Consider the following 20,025-nt stretch of genomic DNA (forward strand, 5'->3'; position numbering starts at 1 on the left):
GGACGCAACCCCACGCCTCCCGTGGTTTCATGTACGACGCGGCCTTCCATAACTTCCCTTCGCCGGCCTCATCAAGGAATTGTTTCCAGTGTGATGCTTTTGCTTCTTCGATCGTCCGGGTCCACGCCCGCCGCGACTGGCGCATGTCCTGGAAAAGTGCCATGCTGTGGGGATCGTTTCGTCCTGCTTCCGCACATCTCGCCTGCCATCTGCGTCGCAAGCGGTTTACTTTGTTCTGTTGCTCCTTGAGATCGGCCGTGAACCATCGTTTAGCGTAAGGGGAGGGTCGCTGATCGGGCGTGTGTCTGTCGACAGCGATCGCAGTGGTCTTAGTGAGGTTTTCCACGGCCATATCGAGTGCGTGGGTTGAGTGCATCTCGGTCTGTTTCCCCATGAGACTTATGACCTCGTTCCCAATTTTCCCCCAGTCTGCGCGGTCGTAGGCCTTTCTTGGAGGTTTATTGTTGTTGCGATGTATCTGGAGGCTCCACTCTGAGTATGTGGCCCGGTGGTCCGAGCCGTAGTTATCGTGGTAAAGATGACACTTGAGCAGTAACTCAGATTTATCCGTCACTGTCTGGTCAATCGTGGACCTTCTTCCCGGGTGGCTCAGCGACCAGTAGGTTGAGACTCCTCGAGGGAGACATCCCTGCAGACCATGTTCGTGGAAGAAATTGATCAGTTCGCCGGCTTCCTCAACGAAGCGGGGTTGGATGTTGTTGTTCCCCCATGCCGGATGATGGCGGTTGAAATCTCCAGATAGGATAAGACAGGTGGGCCTTCTGTTGTTTTGAGTATTTTCCTGAATCGTGTGGTGGATCGCGGATAGAGTCGTCTCTGCCGATGTTCCGTCGGGATTGTGCATCGGTACGGGTGGGATATAGACCGAAAAGACCAGGATCTGGAGTTCGGCCGTCCAGATCTTAATTGCTGTTAGGTCTGGGTGGTCGCATTGCACTTGTTGGTGAGAGGCCGTTGAGAGCCTACGGTTCACATAGATGAGGCTTCGCAGTCGAGCTGAGCCGTCTTCGATTGTTGGTTTGTATAGTCGCCATGCGCTGTGGTTCACATGTGTTCGATATGCAGTGATTGGTGGTTCCTGAATTAGGAGGATGTCTAGATTTTCGCTCTGGTGGTCGTTTATGAGGGCCTCCATGCCCGCTCTCGATTTCATGATGTTCAATTGTAGGATTCGGAGAGGTTTCCCTAACATTGCGGGGCGAGAGGGCCGGTTGGCGTTGGGCACAGGGAATCCCCGGTTGGGTGTTCACCACTACATTCTAAGCACCGTGCTCTGACTCCGGGTGGGCATCTTGATCGTTCGTGAGGGCCACCGCAGTGTCCGCACCGCGCTGCTTTTTCTTTGCAGGACCACGCCTGGTGGCCAAACCGTTGGCATCGGAAGCATCGTCCTTCTTTAGCCTTGTATCTCTCTATGCGCCCAATGTACCGCCGGTCAATCAGCAGTCCATTGTCAACCATCCATTCCGCGGCCTCTGCCGAATCAAACCAAATGCCTATGGAGGCGAACGTCCCCAGGTTCTTGTCCCGTTTCTTGAGCCACGCGATATCTTCGATTCGGAAGTCGCGAGCAGCGAGATCGTTCTCGTTTGTGAGTTTCTTGATAGCACCTGCTTTATCCTTCTCGAGGTCCAATCCGTGGGTAGGGAGGTGATGCACAACTACTCCGTGCCGTGGTCTCACCAGCCTGGTCTCGTTTCCTAGGTCCCTTAGCCATTCAGTGTTGCAGCGGGCCGCCTCTGCCGACTCCGAGTCCTTAAATCGAATGATGTATCCCGTTCGAGTGGTGCCGACTCCCGCGACTTGTACATCTTGCGTGGATGGGTCGTTTGATAGTGCGTTCCGGATGTGGGTGTTCGCTTCCGTGGTAGGTAGGTATCGTCCAAAGGTGTTTTCGTTGTCTTCTGATTCAAGTGCGTCGGTTGATGTCTGGCGAGTGCTGATTCGGACGCAGTTCTTTTCTTTCTTTCTGTGTCGACTGTTCTCATGAGGGTCCGAATTGTTGACGTCTGCAGCAACCGCCGCCCACGATCGGCCCGAAGGCGGTGTCTTTAGGCTTTCGACCTGTGTTCGCAGCGCTTGGATCTCTTCCCGTAGCGTCTCATTCTGGGTCTGTAGCTCGCTCTGGCTGTGTTTCACTTCGCGAAGCTCGTTTCTGGTAGCCTGGATCAGCACGCTTTGCTTGTCAATGGTGTGTTGCAGTTGTTCAATAATTTGTCGAATCTCTTTGGTTGTCACACGTCCACTGCTGGTCACTGCGCTTTCCGGCTCTGTAGTAGTCCAAGTCACATGGCTGTTGTCTTCTTCTAGGCGTGTTTGCCTCCTGGTACGAGGGGCGTCCCTTGGTTCAGAGTTTTCTCCTGCGTCGATCGCCGCCGACCGTCGCGTGTTCCTGGTTGGAAGGGGCTCGGGAGGCCCCGTGGGTGGGTCCGCCATCCGTTCACCGCTAGCGCCCGCTCGGCACACACAACAATGATTTTATATACGTTCGGCTTCAACAAATCACCTCTGTTTGCCTCGTCAACCTCAGTATCCTGCTCTACAGTAGATTTCGAAAACGGATTCCCCTGTGGACACTAACGCATTGTTTCTCGGCCCGTACCCGAAACCACGCTAATCCATATAAGGCTAACTAAAATTCTACCCCTGTTTAGCTGTATCGTAGTATATAACGTATTGAGATTATGTGTCAAATGAGTCATTGTTAATTACCGTACTCGTCCATGGAATACTCTAGGAAGTCAATCGCCATGGCAACGGCGATCTGGCGATCTGGTCTCATCCATGCCCACTCGCTTTCTTAACTTTTCTACACACAGTAGCTGTTGTTTCTATCAACTAGGATAGCTTATTCTAGATCGCCTTGGAACGCTGCTTGGAATGAAACCTGAAGTTCATCTACAAAGTTTAGATAGAATCATTAGCAGGATGTTCACAAGCAACAGAGGTTAAAGAGAGCATATAGCATATGACAATAGATCTAACATGACACTGACCTCTCATACCATCAATCGCCTCAGAAGTTCTTGCAAAGTCTTCCATTGTCGTGATAATTCCTTCGAGACCGTGACGAAGCTCCTCGACCTGGCGCTCGATGGAGGATGGCGTATCCGTGGACATGCAAAACATTTGCGATATAGCGCGAGTCCTACATATTTGCATTAACAGAGCATAACTAGCCTGCATTGCGCAACATGAGGATGTCGGCATGGTACGTAGCACAATCCCGCCAGCGTAGAGCATGTTTGATGTTGGCAAGCTCCGAAGTTGTCGCGCAATTGACAGGGCAGATTCAACACATATTCCAGCTGATTGGTCACACGTGAAAGGCGGAGATGCACACAATCCACTTGGAGTGAGAGCAGGGGACATTGCGCCATCATCTATGCTGGTGGCAATTTTGAGGTCGTTGGTAGAGGTAAGATCACAATGGTTCTTACTAAAAAGAGGAAAGTCTGAAAAAGCTAGATACCGATGTAAACGGATTCTTGCACTGTCAAGCTTGGTGTTAGAATAGGTTTGAAAGGATATGCTGGGTTACTTATGATTGAACACATGCCTAGAAAATCTAATTCGGGAAAGGCGTCGCATAACTTGAGCCGTAGATAGCTCAAATGACCCTTGGACTTGGCCTTCGGTGTATGACATGGGAAGTTGTGCCTCTACTCTTGTAGCTGTCTGTATTATTTGCTTGTCAAGTTTGGCGATCTGATCGTAGATGCTCGACATGTCTGCCTGCGAGTTCATAGAGGCTCCAAGGCTAGCCATGAGTCGAACGCTAGCTACTGAGATTCGCAGCGATTCGGCAAATATCGCCCAGGCCTACAATGTCAGGTCACCAAGGACTTTGCAGATAAAAATAATGACTTACCTCTGGGTCTGATTCTAAACGGGGAAATGGTGTTATGAAATTGCTGTCGTCATCGATGCTAATAGAGGACTATTCGATAGTTCCAGTAATGGGTCAAATGACTGAAGTTAGACATGGATGTATCAGCCACTTACACTCTGACGAACGATAGAGCACAGATGTGTGCAGCAGTACTGTTTATTTGTTAACTTTTCCCGTTGTTTCCTCCATTTCCAGAAGGAAGTGCTCACCGTCATCCACCAAGCTCTCCTCTTCGCCTCTGAATATTTGTCATTTTCCGGTCCCAGGCGATGGAGAGATAAAGCCTTCGCTGTAACTAGTGCCTGATTTGCCCGAGTGACCATTTTAAGCAGATTTCCACGTTGAGTATGCTCATAATTGCTTAAAATGAGAAGTGCGAGGATGCTTTCCAGCCCTACAGGAGTGTGCGGGTGAAATGGGTTGCGAGATGCTGTCTCCAATTCATCGAGTGAGTCCGGAGGGTAATCAACTGCAAAAGCAAGAGATTCAGAGTCAGCTTCCACACGTTCAAGTGCTGCCTGCGTAAGACGTTGTGCAAAAGATCTCCGCTCTGATCTATGAGTTCCCGGGCCGCAACTGGTCTCCTGTGTCAAGGGAATGAGGACTAGAATTGCCGAAATTGCAAGACTGAGCGGGGAACTAGAGCCCTGTAGTAGAGAGTCCAAATTTTTGGCGGAAGAAAAAGATGTTGGACAGTCGGGGTAAAGAGGTAAACAGGGCGGAGGGAGAATTGGGAAGAACTGATGAATGAAGATGTAATAGGCATTCAATCTGAGTTTTCGTCAAAAGTCTCGCATCAAGTTGGTTGTTGGTCATTATTTCACTTACATTTTTTTTTCACTTTCATAAATCCTTACAGTGGCAGACTCTTTACCGAGGTCGTTCTCAAAACACTGGTGATCTTCCACATCTGCTTCAGACCGCGCTTCGGTATTGAACGTTCGTCTCAGTCCAGCACCTGGAGAGATGAGATGGTCGATTTGCTCGAAGGCAACGACTATTTAGATTTGTAAGATAGCTTCGAGGCAAGAAAAAAAATCACCAGGAGTCGACTGACAATCTTTGGTCGGGTGTCGTGATGCTCGATCCAAACGATGTGCTAACCTGATAGCATCAGTTTCTGGCCGCCCGTGCAGTTGCCGCTTTCGTGAGCCACCCCTTTTGCTGGGGAGATAGGAACACTCGCGATTACGAACGAGACACTTGTAAAGTACACAGTTAGTTTTGCCACTAAGCCAACTACCCAGTGCTTAATATATTTGGCTTCAAACTCACACTACTGCATGGTCGACCTCCATCGCAACGTGTTCTCGATGATCGACTGTACCTCATTAGGCGGGAGCAAGACTTTTGGGAGGGAAAATACCAAGCAAGGCAAGCCAGCTTCACTGGAGGCACCGTAAATTTTCTTCCTGCTGTTCCGGATTGCAACATGTCGTTATCGATTTTCAAAATGCGGGTAAGCGGGCATTTGATCGATCACCCAGAATATATATGTGGGTCACAGTCAGATCCCGCGGGGTTTGAAATCTATGACTAAGAAATACGTAATCGTCCTTTCGATTTAGGCCCCCACTGCTACGGGGGCGATACAAACACCCGAGTGACTAATAAATATCAGACGGTAACTACCTAATGAAAGATGGGATGCTCGATGGCAGTCTGCGCACGGCAGACAAGGGGAGAGAAACAAGAGAAATAACACCACACCCGCAGGGTGCCTGTATCGTAGAGAGTAGGCAGGACCCTAGAGATAGAAAATTCAGAGCATCCGAGCTCTATCGCAACCGGCGCACGCAATCCGCAATAAGGAACGATAACATTGACCCGAACTGTGGGTGGTGGTCGAATAACTATCACCAAGGACTTATATACAAAAATAGGAGCAAGGCCCGAGGCCTACAACGTCACCTGATATCACCAGAGCGATTCCCCCACTATACTAACTAATAACTAACTCTTACTGGTTGGGTTAATCACCTGCTTTTCAAACGGTCGATTTTCTATTCCCTTTTCGTCCAGGCTCGGAGGTCTACTCATTTCCTTCTAATTCCGCAGAAATATACTTCGCGCTCTCTATCTCTCTCTCCCCAGTGCTGATGACATCTTTTGCAGTATTGAAAATTAAAACTTGTCAAAGAGTGTGCCCGATCTTGTACCATAACCTCAACCAGGTGTCCCACGGAAAGGAGAGAGCTGGCGCACATCTATCCAAGCTGAAGCTAAGCGATACGCATCCTACTGGTGATGCGCGCAGCGCATGCTGTCTGAACGAGGAAACGGAAGGGCAGGAATGAGGGAATTAGGGAGCAAGAGGATTGTTTTGCGACTTGATACTTGAGCCTGCAAATGGGCGTTGGCAAATGAGGAGGCATGTACTATGACTAATAGCCGCGATACTCAAGAAAACAGAAATTCCAGAACGCCTCTCAGGAGGTGGTGTGCTAGCCCTTGCGAAGGATCGTTTCGGTCGGCGGTTTCTGGCCACGCAATTTTTCTAGTTTCCTCGTCCTCAATATCAAGGGCGTCCTCTTTAGGAGAATGCTGCCCAGATAGGTTATTGGGGTTGCCTAGTCCGCAAACTCGTCGTCGATCTAGTCAGGGTCTGGGGACCAACCTTCTGGGACCAGCGGTCAACGAGCGATCCAATATTCGCAAAGAAATGCATGGGGTTAAGATAAGAAGCTGGCGGTATGATGAAGGGTGCGGCTTCACATGCGAGGTGAAATGATAGGCGAATAGCAAGAAGCGAGCGACAAGCAGACAGCAAGACAGGAGGGGTCCACGGCACAATGTGCGTATGAAAATATGAAGCAAGTGTACATAACGAAAACGAATGATCTTTGCATAACCAAGTCCCTCGGGTCTATTCAAGGATTTCATATCCCGCATGACGCCAGACCTCGGGGTCTGCCCAAGAAGGTCTTCATAACACGCCTCTGAACGCCGTATATCTTCCTACAACATATGCTGCACACCAATACTGGAGGCCGAAATATTACACAGTGCTGTCAATATAGGATGCTAGCAGATATGTATCACCAACTGTCATTAACTTAGCTTAAGAGCTCTTGATTGGGAAATCTGTTACTCTTCTAAGTGAACTTTGAATACGTGCATCACATAATTGGAGACGAAATTGTGAAAAATTGCTACATCATTCATTCATGGAGAGAACTGTGGCCATATCTTAATCAGCGTGAATGTCTCCCAAGTAAATTACGATGATTAGAACAGGTCAAAAATAAGGCTAAGTGGGATACATATTCAAATGCCATTTCCAATACATCATCGGGGTTTAGTTTGCGGAATAGTAAGAGTTTACTTATCCCACAAGGCCCACTCTAGAATTTTCCAACTGGATACCCCTGTAGCAGGTGGTCCTTGCAGGTTGGATACTAATAGTTTTCTTATCTCTAAATATCCTTGCTTTTGAATATTCTCTTCAAACATTTAAGCTTGCACCGTTAATATGAAACACATCCCAGCGATTTAATTTATCAATTATTATCTACCTTGCGATTACAAGAAATCGTCTCTGGCAGAAACATGATGCAAACCCACGAGCACCCAAGCATCATAGCCCCTTATGCTCATGCATACCTGGCCCGAAGAAAGTTAATACAAGAAGCCAATCGCTTGGATTACGACCTATGAATTCTATTATATTAGGCCACGCCGCGCTATTGGCCTTTATCATTTACTCTTTGACGACGATTCAAAAAAAGATTCCCCATTCAAACCCCAATCTGTCATTTCATGTGCCAAACTAACCCGTAGAATGGTCTCGGCTGAACAGTCCGGTCGACATTCTGGTTGAAAAAAAAAACACACGAAACTAGCATGATATTCCGAATTCAGATTATGAGGATGGCGATGAGGGATGACAAGCTTTCTTCTTGAAGAACCTTTTACTTTAGATGTGAGTTGAGTTGCTGAAAAATCATGACAGAGAATTTATTGGCGTTGATGACCATGGGATACTTGAGGATCATGAACAACTAGTCCAGTTTGATGTGAGAGTTGGCCTCAAATGTATATACAGCAATTTATTGTTGGGAGCAACTTTGTGGGTGAGCGGCTTTTCCAATCCGAGCCAATACGCTCTTCTATGTTCAACCTGTTAGAAACTATATTTTCTGCCGAGATGCATTATACCGGGCATGGTGTGATTATACAGTAGCTTGCTTCTAGTATATCAAACCCCTGTTGCAGGCTTTGGGCTGGTTTAGCCAGTGTTTCAGCCATGTTATCGAGCTTTTTCCAATCCATGTTTTTCAATTACAAAAGGCTACCAGTTGATGTTATTGCGAATTTGTCTAACTATCCTTGCCGCTTCAGAAGTATTAAGCATAGTACATTGCGAGACTGTTGATAGTACGTTGGATTGGGAGGCTTCGTTCATAGTGTGAATTGGATGTCTTTAATTAATAGATAATAAAGTTTGACCGAATAGGCCCAAGGAACCTTAATTTACGAACGAAGCTCTACCTTAATGCGACGAAAGGGCCACTCGCAGGCCTCGGCGATTGGACGGAGGAATTAATCCTTCCTAAGCTGCCGGCATCCATGTGTTGACGTGACTGCAACAGCCTTACTATGGCTTTTACTGACACCTGAAGTTAACCAACTTGAGACACTGACACAAAACCTCTATGCGTGAGAAAGATAATGCTGAATAATAATGCTCTCTTCTCAGCATTTGATGAATTTCCTTGTGATAGAATGCAAATCCAACATCCCTAAAAGGCACAATCAGTCGATACTAAAGGGCTTTAAATTTGCAGTAACTTTTATTTCATTTCATAGAAGCAGTGATACAGTAATAGACAAAAATGAGACCATGCTGAGAAAGTATATTTACCCTTTTCAAATCGTCGGCTCACATGGCGAATATCTTGTCTATCAAATATTTAGACGACATAAATAAATGGCTAATAAAGGTTATTTTACAGGCGTGTTCAATAATTGTGGATCTTTTAGAGTGATCAGATCGTCCATGGGTCTATTTACACTCAAAAGTCGCTTTGGAATGGCGGCTCTGGAATTTACGCAGGACAAACGCTTTGAGAATGGGTTGGACCCGCCTCCAATTGCCAGAGTTCTGGTTCTTTCTGGTGTTCTTCTTTCGTTAGAAGCAGACCTTTCATGGGAATGGTGATCGAATTGGCCGATTTTCCATTGCCGCAATGCGAGCATAAAGAAAGTGCCACCGAGGAATATGCATCCAGAAAATAGCTGAACATCAAGGTAGTATGGATTTTTTTCCCGTCTTAGTCGAGAGCTATCGGTTCAGCAACTTTAATGTCAATCAGCGTTAAGAGTGTGCAAAGAATACTGAAGGTGCCATACAAGTTGTTGGTAGAACAATGACAGTCCACAAAATAGAAAGTACTGCTGCAAGTAGCTGAATTCCTAGAGTGTCATGCAACAGCGGTCCAATCGTCTATTGAAATCATGAGTATAAATTCGTATTGAGTTCCAAGTTGGAGGTTCTGACCGCCCAGTACGTCCCAAAAACAGATCCTCCTAGTATTGCGAATGTGGCGTAGGATGTTCCTGATGTCCAAAGGCAAAAGCAATAGAGAGCGGATAGGAAGGTCGCTGCGGTTGCAATATTGATACGGCCAACAAAGTCGCCCAAGAGCCCGACCATAGGTCGTCCGATAGCCATTCCCATGTTCGCTAGAGCTCCCACAATAGCACCTTGCCGTAATGTGAGACCAGCTTTGGCAGCATTATCCGATAATGAAAACAAAATCATGGTGTACCCAAGAGTGCTGAAGTAAGCCCACCCAATTAACAAATGGAACTCGTAGCGTCGCAATAGGGACCAGTCAAACGAGCGCTGATCGGGGTTGCTGTGCTGATTCCGATCGCGTATCAACATAGCACATATGGCGTTAATAGCGAAGACGCAAATTGCCGTAATTCGAAAGGCCCAAGAAAGGCCCAGTTGGTCGGTCATACAATTTGTCGCCAAGCTATAAATAAAGCCACCAAGACCACTGCCACCGGCAGCAATTCCATTTGCTACGCTCTTTCGTTTCTCAAACCACTGGGGAACTATTCCGACGGCGCCGAAATAGAGGAAAGCGCACCCCACCCAGTTAAAGGGCCTTGTGTAAGGAACAATGCCAAACTTTGGTGGCAAAACTCACTGCAACTAACGCCCCGCTCTCAAGTACTACACCAATTAGTAATGTAGGTCTCATGCCCAAACTGTGGGCGCATTTTGTCACAATTGGAGCAATAAATATAACTTGGGAGATCGAAAGTCCTCCAATAAATGAGTATGTAAGTTCCGATACAACGGGGAAGGCATGCACGTTGAGATAATGGGCTAGGTAGATACCAAATGCCTACATGGGAAATGCCAGGGGTCAGTATGAGGGCAGAGACAATTCAAACGGCTAAAGATGTTCTAACGCCATTGGTTCCCTAGGTATGGGCGGTGATAAGTAGCATGGCTTTCACACAGACCCAGCCCTACCCACCATCTAATCCCGGATCATTCTCATCTGAATTGATATCTAATGATTGAATGTCATTCTTCGTGGACGACGATTGGACATCCCTTCTTCTTTCAATAATGGGCGCCATTCGTGATTGAAGAGACATGGATGCAACGGCGAAGTACTGAGCAGCCACGGAACAAAAGGTTTGCTCTTGAAAGAAGATGATTTGTTTCATGCATACGACTTGAAAATCCCGGGTTACTTTAGGGGATTTTAATGTAACGGGCAAGGCCCGATCACGTTCCGCGGCTTTGCCGCTCCTGTTTACTTCGTCACGTGCTACCCTGCATCCCTTATTCCATGTCTGTTAGCTATTCTCTCCTTTCTTCTTCAAGCTTAATAAAGACAGCTTGTGACATCGCACTGTTGAATCTAAGCTCGGCCATAGCCCTTCACATTTAATTACCCAAAAACTAATCCAGCTTTGCAACTGAACCTAGTCCTATAACTTACAACAGGTGGAGCTGTCTCGGGATTTCCGGATAAGGTTAGTATTGTTTCGGGGTTTGAAATACCTCGAGAATAACGTCGTATTTTCGATCAAATTTCGATTTTTGTAGTGCTTGCTCCGTGGGGCCTATATTTAAATGAGTTCCTTGGGCTCAAGACAGCGGGAAAGAGGGCCCATACAAACCACAGTCGATAATGCAACCTGCTACGCTCCGTCGCCGCAAAGACCAAGGCAAATACGACATCGACTCTCTGATATCTGTCTTTGCCGACAGCTTTATCTCTCATGTCGCCTATGTCTGTGATGGACTTCCTCAATGTCTTCCTATGACTACTCTCATCCAGAAAAATGGGGAGGTAGCTACAGCATATCTGCACGGACATCCAAGCTCAAAGCTCATCGAGCTCGTGAGAAAGTCCGATCAGAACAAGGATAACGGGGGTTTGGAAGCAGACCAGAAGAGTGCAGTAAGAGTTTGTATTACATCGACGAAAGGTGTGTCAAGATATGATTGGCCCATATTAAAAAACCCCTCTTAACGAATATCCGTTCTTAGTTGATGGTCTTGTCCTTTCATCTGCCCCAAATGGTCACGAATTCAATTACCGCTCCGCTGTTATACATGGAGTTTGTTCTTTGGTTTGTGATCGGGCAGAGAAAACTCGCCTTATGAGTTTATTGACAAATCATGTTGTGCCTGACCGCTGGCAAGATGTGAACCCTGTCTCGTCATTTCAAATCTCACTAGTCCATGTGATACGGGTCGAAATTCTTAGCTGCAGCATTAAAACTCGAAGTGGAATCCCAAACATCCAGCCGAGAAATATTGAAAAGGATGGCCCAGATCGTCTGCAGCCTGTATGGACAGGTGTTGTTCCCCTCTATGACGTTCTTGGAAATCCTATTGCGAGCGGATTAACTGACGATGCTTCAATACCACCACGACTATTACGCTACGTGGAGGAGAGGAACGAGAGTCACCGACTGCATGCTGAGACTGCTGCAAGTACGATACTAGATTAGCTTATCCACTTCTGTAAAAGCAGAAGGTTAGCAGAAGAAAGTCGAAGTCTCCACGGCTGAACATTTTTAACGATCTGTCACTCGAGTTTCTTCCTCATAAGATGCAGCTATAAACGTGCGCACCTATTGTTGTCTCGAGTGCGCGTCAGAAACGCAATTTTTTCTATTGAATGCGTAAGTGTCTGAACTGATCACTGCATTTCAGCTGAAATGTTTGTGTTGTTTCCATCGAAAATAATATTTGAGGCTCATTATTCATATATGTGAACTTATCTGCTGTAAGCTTGGGATGAATGTGTGATTTTTATCTTTGCGTATATCACCCATACTTCATATAAACTGTCGCGTGGCTTCTTGAATATGTTTCCGAAAAAAGGTCGATCTGAAATGCAGCCCAAGGAAGTTAATAAAATAATGCTATGGTCAAGAAATGTGTACCACATACTCGAATAGGTTAATTGAAAAAGAAAATTATGTTTATTTTCTCTCCGCTCCAGGAGAGGCGAACCGATCTGTCATATAATATTGATGACCTTGAAAAACATTGTCTACGATGGAGCAGAGATCAAAGAAGCTGCTCCCTTTTTTGTCTGTGACTCCACCCATCACGGCCCTCTGTCCTTGTGCCGTTGAACTCTCACCTCCATTTAAGAAAGCCACTCGGCTAGCCATGTCATCTCGCATTACATTCCTGACCTGCAAAAAGTCATTCCTACGGTTTCCCTGGCGTTGGATTGTGACGATGATCAGGACCTTCCGACAGCATATAGATCCAGAGGATCTGAACCCAAGTTTTACAAGGCGACCCGTGATTAATTGTTGGGTCTAAATCAGCACAGAAAGAAAGATTCCAAAAACTCTGGACTCGCAAGACAAAATAACCAGTAATCTTTCGAATGGCATGTTATATATTTCATGACCCTTGAAGCATTAAGTAGGGCTCTCGTCTTGATCAACACTTCTAGCCAAATATGTACCCAAAAAATTGGTTGAAACGACAAGGAAGTCAAAATATCTTGCAGTGAGTGTGACAAGGCCCTGGAAATTTCTGATATTGAAATTTTAATGTCACCGTCGTAGCGGCAAAAGGCCCCGGATACTTCTAAATGCTTGCTTCATACTCGCTTTTACTGCAGTTAATGAGATCTCACTTTGGTAATTTGCCTGTTGGTCGGCACGCTTAGACGGTAAGATATAGAGGAATTTTGGACGTCGCAACTCGTAAAAGGTTTGGCGACAAAGTGGACAACTAGCGTCTTCGTTGCAAAGCCATTTATCGATGCATTGCAAATGAAAGGGATGACCACATGGAAGAAGGCGATAAAATGACGTCAATCCCAGCGACTCCAAGCAAAGTGCGCATTGGGCAGGCAGTTCATCTCCAAGGCCTGAGTCAGAGTCCTTAATTAACTTGCATCGTAGGCAGAACCATACTTTGCTTACTGCTTGAGCAGCCTTGAGATCCCAGAAAACAAGGCATTTGAGCGAGCATAAGCTCATGACGTGTTAGACCTCCTCTCTTTGTTGTAGAAGGAATATAAAGGTAGACTGAAGACATTTGTGTGTATTCAATTTTCTCGGTTGTTGAGCAGTCACAGAGCTCGTATCTTTGAACTTTTCATTTATATCTAGCAGTGCACAGTGAAAAGGGCTAGGGGCTAAATCCAGTAAGTTACGACAGATAAATGAAGAACCTCAAAGACTAAGGCTAAAGATGCGACAGGTCAAAAAATCCATTCTCCGAAAGGGGATTAAAATCGGAGACTGATCGGGATTTTTGATCGGGGATTTTTCAAAACCCGATCCACACCACTGATTCATAACCGAATCTGAATCTGGTAGGGTGTTTAAGACTTACCATCAGGGTTCATGCGTTTTCAAAAGACACCCGCTGCCTCTCTTTTTCGCATATAGTAACAAAGCCGGCTCTCCACGGGCCAAATAAGGTCGAGTCGGGCAAACGAGACGAATACATTCAGGTCACGAGGCAAGATTGATGCCTTCTATGTATCTTATTGACCCACTGTAAAAATCTTGATTAATTGACGGCATTTAAGAAAGACCATTATCTAACCAAAGACGAAATCCCGAAGATCCCGATACATTGCCCTCTGTCCAATCCTTGGGGAGTTGGTAACGCGACGTATGTTTGTGACCTGATCGTCTGCTTGAAAAAACCTTGAGGGACTTTGCGCACAATTGTTTTATGATGCAGAGTAAGATGATTTTGGAATGTAAGCTCCAATTGGTCCGTTTCACGATCGCGAACCTCTGTGAAGAGTGGCTTACACGTTTCTTTGCTTCAAAGCTACGGTGACATGGCCTCGTCCATTAAAATGATCAATTTACAAAGCTGCCAAGAGCGACCCGGGTTCAAAGTAATACGAAAGTATCTAACACAAAGATAAATCATAGTTAATCTTTGAAAAGGATGTTATATATTTCCTTTGCTTCGGAGACCTGTGAAAGGACAAGTTCGAATATGGTAAAAAACTTTTAGCACTAAGTGTTTGTATGCTAGGTTATGGGCTCTAAGCAGCATCTGACCCATTTTTCGTCTCAGCAGAAGATTTGTGTGGCAGCACAGCCTTCACATACGGAGCAACAAAAATCTCTCTGCTTATTGCTTTTCTGGTGGTTTGTATCGATACCATCAGCCACAAGAGAATCACGATTACGGATAAGATCTGGTTGAAAAATCGATTTAGATGCAGTCGTTTTGAATTTTTTGTAAGTAGGGGCTGGATCACATGGGAAATGGGATCGATTAGTTTGACTCACCGTGCTCAGAACACTAAAGAACCGCGACGGAATTTCTTTTCCTAATGCTGTTGTAGCGCCAGTGAAGACTCCTAGGGGAAATGTAAAGCCCCACCAGCTCATGTTGAATGGAAAGCGACTGCGGCTGATGCTGGCCAAAGCAAAAAAGATCCAAGCTACACCAAACGACCACATTATGATTCCCACAAGCCATCCCATGACATACAGTACTGCGCCAGAGTTTGTTGACTGTGAATCGAGTGTGTCTGTCTTTGGGAATATGTCCAGAGCAACTTTGCCAAGCTGCATTATAGCGAATGCACCCTGGCCCAAAGGTGCGATAGGGAGGAAAACTGACATAATTGCTTCACGTGGCGGCAAATTGTGCAGCATCAATCTTTGTAAATAGATAACCAGGCACGACATAGAAAGAGGAATGGCAGTGCCCCATAAGATATAAGAAACAATGACTGTCCATAAAGCATGCCGAGGGTCAGGAAGGACTTCGGCAACGACTCCGCCAGTCGCGGACGCGACAATAGATGCGGCAATAGGGAGCAGCCAAACTGCAGTTACCGTGGATAGTTTCGTATCATGAACGTACATGCTGCGTAGTGGGATTAGTATAAGCTTATTCAATGTTTGGAGCCTGTACACACATAATAAAAGGGAGGCAGTAGCATATAACGACAGAGATCGCAGAGTCAATCCACCAAAGTGCCCATGCCTGTTATGATTTAGTGATTTGAAATTTATAGAGCCTGAATTCAAAACGTACCAGTGTTGCAGCACGTGGCCCCCATGCTGGAACACAAACGAGGGCTACCATTTCCACGATTGTCGCGAGGCCCATAGGGAATGTTCCAAGAAACATGGACGCTGCGGGATGGCGTATCATAGCGAGCCAAATATCGGGATACAGCGAATAGCGTAAAATCGATATGAACAGGAAGAGGCAGAAAAGAAACACGTTCCATGCAAACACAATGACTGAGAGCCAATAAAGCCATGCTCCATTGTATGGCATATTGAAGAGAAGAATTGAGACAATTCCTGTGCCCATATTAACTGAGAACCAACTGCGAGCGTTGTTCAGTAAAATTATCTAGGTTTAGCAATGGAAATAAGTGATACTTACGCAGGGGTAAAGTTGCGGACAATCCTTCTCCATCCTTTCTCGTGTTCTGAGATCGCACGACGCTGTGACTCGGGGACTGATTGATCAATATCCCCCGTCGCACATAATTCAGACATGATTTTTCTATTTTTTCTTTTTCGTTTGCTGACGTTATTGAATTGTAGGTGGTCGTGTACTCGAATCTGGCTTGGTGAATAAAAATTGTCAGCCCTTGCAATTCGAATCGAAATAGTTTGAAGAATGCGATGGAAGAAAAATCAACGACTAATTTGGAAAGCTTGTGAGCCAACCCAGAATTTAAGTGCAATACGACACTGTTTAAAGGTGTCTTCATGGTTAGGTTAGGGAGACATTAATTACTTGAAACGTTTTGTACCACTTCCCATGCACTTACATCGCGGAGGCAAATACCGGTATCGGTTCCGTCTCGGCCTTTCAATGGATCAAAGTTTTACTATATCCGATTACTCATCATTCTAGCTTGAGATAACTTCAATTATAGAGTTTCGGGATTTGCATTTCCAACATTCCATTCTGAATTACAGTAATTTTTCGTTTCGATTATCATTAACTTATACTCCCAAGCCCGATACACACTTTGAATCCCGCATGACTAAAATTTCTAAGAGTGCTGACCTCGCAAATTTTACACTTATGTCAACGCTATAACAGAGCCACGCAACACGGAAGCTGGTTAAAGACTTGACCACAGGCTGAAAGTAGTAGAAAATTTGCAAGATAACCTGTTACAGTACGCTTACTTGCCTCACTTAATACTCCGTCTATCATTAGTTAGGTTTTTGATATTTTTTACTAAGCATTGAAGCTGTGCTGTACATTACGCATGAATTTTAATGAAGGATCGATTTTTTCAAACATACAAACCTATCATAATAATCTATTTCTTTGCTTTTAGCGGGAACAGCGTGTCGCATAGAAAATTGGGTAGAACAGCCCAGAAAATAGGATGGCCATCTCGCAAGGTATATCGATAAAGATATCGCTCTGAATCTACCATCAGAATCTTGTGGTGACAGCTGTGTGCTTCGGCCATATAACGCTGGAATCGCGTAAGTACCTATTGACTGAGATCGATACCTATTTTCAACTCAATTCAATTCCTGGGGCTTGTGAGTTAGACTATAAAGACATTTCAAAATCTCAAGTCATGAGTCTGCCAACTAGCAATTAATTCCATGTTGAACAAGATCCTTGAGTCGCAACTTACATGAAAAAAAGATGTATACGCTAGTCTATGTTTAAAACCCATCAACTCGTACACCTTAAACTTTTCCCATCACTGCTTTCTCCAACAAGAGTGTAAGTGGTTGCACCAGTTTCAGAACTCACTGTACCGTCATCTGTCAGATATACAAGGTGATGAGGAGAGTACAGAGACACGCCTCAACTGCCGAGAATAGACTGTTGAACACTTGAAGACACCCTGTTAATACAATTACTAAACCACGACGATCCACCATGATATTGGCAGCTGAGATGATATACTGAAAGCAACCATGTATGGGCCCTAAGGAGACACAGCATATACTAAGACACGTATTGGTAAATTAATGATGTTTGCCCTTTCGGTTTAGCCGCCGGGCGTTGATAGATTGTTATGTGCATCGTCTCACGAGTCACTGAGTCTTTTCCTCACGGAACTGGTCAACTCTTCCTCACAGCTTACATTATTCATCCACCCCTGTTTGATATATATTAATAATTATTGCAAAGATTTAGTAAATTTAATAACATGCTCTAAATCTGGTGAGTGATTTCACTTGTCATCTTTCTTCAATATAGCAGGGAGTGATTAGAAACGAAAAGTATATTGTGTTACAGCGCCGTAGAATAGGTGCATAGTAGAGTATGTATAGACAGGTGTTATGCATGTATTTTTTGATACTCGGCAACTCGCTTGGAAAATACATGGTCCCGTCGTGTTAGTAATTGCTGTCTTTTCAACACAGTGGGATATGGAAATCGAAGATCGACGGCGTCATTAAAGCTTCCAAAGAAGGATTCATCGTGGAAATTCTAGTTATTATTAAAGGATTAGAAATTACTGACGATCCATTGGGGTGAAGCCTGTAAAGAGAATAAGCCAGTTATTTCTCAAGTCGTCGTCAAAGAACCAGTTTCGTTGTTGTACAAGATCACCTGCGGCTCCGCATCAGTCGAAAAAAATTGAGTATCTGATGTCAAGTCACCCCCCTTGTGTATCAGATGGTATGCCTGGCAGAAAATACCCGAGGGTATGAGAAAGACTCATGGGCTGTTGCGCTCCCTGGGGGGCTCTTCTCTGAGTTTAAATCAGAGTTATCATTGAAATTCCCATCAGATAACTGACACTTCAACTTCGTTTTGATTCGCAAACTTCCGTTTTGTAAGAGGATATTGTGATCATCAAAATTATGTCCTCTAGTACGGTTCACCACACCAAATCTGGTGAGTAAATCATGCGTTGAAGGTTGGCCATTGGATCTGCATGCCAACGGCCCTCCAAGGTTACCACCCCCCTCACACATAGGTCGACATATTTCCTGCAAACCGTGAACTAGCCATTTTTGCTGTTTCTCGAGCATGCAGCGTATCTATGCTATTCAACTGAATTAAATGCTTACTCACGATCATTGACTTGAGTGAACTCACCCCTTAGGGTACACTTTGTCATGGATCCGCTTCATTTGGCCAATGGCACAAATGGTATTGTCTTCTTCACACCGGCCGCACGGACTAAGGCTGTTACGTTGCAGTTATTAGTATATCTGAAAAGATTTACGTGTTTGTTGGCTGCAACTGCCCTAACTTGCATTTCTTCATCCTACATCGATTGCAGGGCGCACATGACCTCTTGCGATAAACCCGATCTGAATAACTGTCGCTTGATCCAATAAGTGATTGATGTGACCTCATTTTATTGCCGTAGGCCGGAATCTGATGTTTGAAAAATGCTAAAAGGATTGTGGAGCAGTAAACCGATGTATCTGGCTTCATTGCTTTTCTTTGAAATTTTCAAATCAACTCCATTGGTCATAGATATCGTAATGGTGGGCAGAACAGGTGAGTCCCAAGGATTTGAATTTTAAATTGGTTTTTGTGGTGATATATAGCAACTTTGTTTGTCTATTAGGATGATGGAAACGAATAGTAGTTGATGCTACTAATAAGATTTCAATTGCAAGGCATGAAAATGACTCATAATTAGTAGAAATTGATTACTATTAGGGTTGGCGTTGAAAGTTATAGACATACAATGTATTTTATTCATGAATATCAAGTTATCTCTCGGTGATTGATCACTTTGTCGGTGAGAAATATAAAACCTACCCCGACCATCGGGATTTTGCGGCATTCAGATTTCCGACTCCACAATTTTGATATAGCCAAACCCTAAGCCTGTCAGTGTTGTGAATCGAATCCCGATTAGTTACCGGGCTATATTCCCCTTGCGGAAAGTCCGTTATTGGAAGGTAATAACTATTTTCGACCAACCAGAATAGGACCAGGTAACCTTACGAAGAAAGGTGGAGCTAAGGCGTTGATTAGAATACCATTTAATTAACTAGGCCGGATAGAGTGTTCTCTCGATGATATGATATGAGGCAGTTGGAGGCACTGTTATTGGGGAAAAGATAGTAAGAATGGCGAGGAATGCGTGAATGGAAGTCAACCCCCCGAGTCTTCACCGCTTGCATGGCTACTAGACCTGGCACTGCACCTCGGGTAACCCTACAGACCCTGCACCTGCACCTCCATTTAGGCGGTTCAGGTTCCAAAATTCCAACCCTCAGGTGCGGTAGGTCAAGCACCGCACCTCATGAGGGTAACCCTGAGGTGACCCTGAGGTGCGAAACGTGACCTCAAGTGACTTTTTACTAAGTGCATAACTCATCGATAATTTAGTCGTATTCTATGGTAATTAGGGTGAAAAATCAAATCATTTCTAGTAAATTTAATGATCCAAAAAATCCCGATAAAATATCTATTTCAGATATTTCGAAGAAAATCGGATGATCTTAATAATTATATATTGCTGTCACAGTGCTTTAGATATATTTCTGTAAATTTACATCACGAAATTCAACAAAACTTTTGATCGCGGTCGCAAACCACTAATTTATAAAATTTATCGGTTTTTATTTCTAATTCATGGATTACCACCCTTCTTGTTTATATTATATTTTTATTTCACTAGGATACGCCGTAGTGATCTAGGATT

At 44.9% G+C, this 20,025-nt stretch overlaps 6 protein-coding genes across 6 annotated transcripts; 1 reads left to right on the forward strand and 5 right to left on the reverse strand.

The window, feature by feature from the left end:
* Positions 1-2,869: 2,869 nt before the first annotated feature.
* Positions 2,870-5,211, reverse strand: N7509_014001 (fungal specific transcription factor domain-containing protein; the record flags this gene model as incomplete). Its single annotated transcript, XM_056638638.1, has 9 exons — positions 2,870-2,919; positions 3,027-3,169; positions 3,641-3,843; positions 3,893-3,961; positions 4,027-4,065; positions 4,123-4,552; positions 4,742-4,910; positions 5,018-5,115; positions 5,189-5,211. 9 exons carry the CDS (start codon positions 5,209-5,211, stop codon positions 2,870-2,872), a joined length of 1,224 nt encoding a protein of 407 aa, XP_056480627.1.
* A 4,019-nt stretch (positions 5,212-9,230) lies between these two features.
* On the reverse strand, positions 9,231-10,534 carry N7509_014002 (uncharacterized protein; the record flags this gene model as incomplete). Its single annotated transcript, XM_056638639.1, is given in 4 exon segments — positions 9,231-9,359; positions 9,414-10,055; positions 10,075-10,256; positions 10,411-10,534. The coding sequence occupies 4 exon segments, from the start codon at positions 10,532-10,534 to the stop codon at positions 9,231-9,233; spliced, it is 1,077 nt and encodes a 358-aa protein (XP_056480628.1).
* A 542-nt stretch (positions 10,535-11,076) lies between these two features.
* On the forward strand, positions 11,077-11,905 carry N7509_014003 (pyridoxamine 5'-phosphate oxidase family protein; the record flags this gene model as incomplete). Its single annotated transcript, XM_056638640.1, has 2 exons — positions 11,077-11,377; positions 11,439-11,905. 2 exons carry the CDS (start codon positions 11,077-11,079, stop codon positions 11,903-11,905), a joined length of 768 nt encoding a protein of 255 aa, XP_056480629.1.
* A 2,531-nt stretch (positions 11,906-14,436) lies between these two features.
* Positions 14,437-15,919, reverse strand: N7509_014004 (TDT family transporter; the record flags this gene model as incomplete). The annotated part of the gene is given in 5 exon segments (XM_056638641.1): positions 14,437-14,592; positions 14,687-15,314; positions 15,325-15,392; positions 15,444-15,744; positions 15,804-15,919. The coding sequence occupies 5 exon segments, from the start codon at positions 15,917-15,919 to the stop codon at positions 14,437-14,439; spliced, it is 1,269 nt and encodes a 422-aa protein (XP_056480630.1).
* A 2,106-nt stretch (positions 15,920-18,025) lies between these two features.
* On the reverse strand, positions 18,026-18,437 carry N7509_014005 (uncharacterized protein; the record flags this gene model as incomplete). Its single annotated transcript, XM_056638642.1, has 2 exons — positions 18,026-18,397; positions 18,432-18,437. The coding sequence occupies 2 exons, from the start codon at positions 18,435-18,437 to the stop codon at positions 18,026-18,028; spliced, it is 378 nt and encodes a 125-aa protein (XP_056480631.1).
* A 14-nt stretch (positions 18,438-18,451) lies between these two features.
* Positions 18,452-18,800, reverse strand: N7509_014006 (uncharacterized protein; the record flags this gene model as incomplete). The annotated part of the gene is made up of 2 exons (XM_056638643.1): positions 18,452-18,545; positions 18,586-18,800. 2 exons carry the CDS (start codon positions 18,798-18,800, stop codon positions 18,452-18,454), a joined length of 309 nt encoding a protein of 102 aa, XP_056480632.1.
* Between the last annotated feature and the right edge of the window lie 1,225 nt (positions 18,801-20,025).

This window comes from Penicillium cosmopolitanum (genome assembly GCF_028827165.1).
Source record: "Penicillium cosmopolitanum strain IBT 29677 chromosome Unknown utg000013l:1.0-859999.0:1.0-860633.0, whole genome shotgun sequence".
In the NCBI taxonomy this organism is placed as follows: domain Eukaryota; kingdom Fungi; phylum Ascomycota; class Eurotiomycetes; order Eurotiales; family Aspergillaceae; genus Penicillium; species Penicillium cosmopolitanum.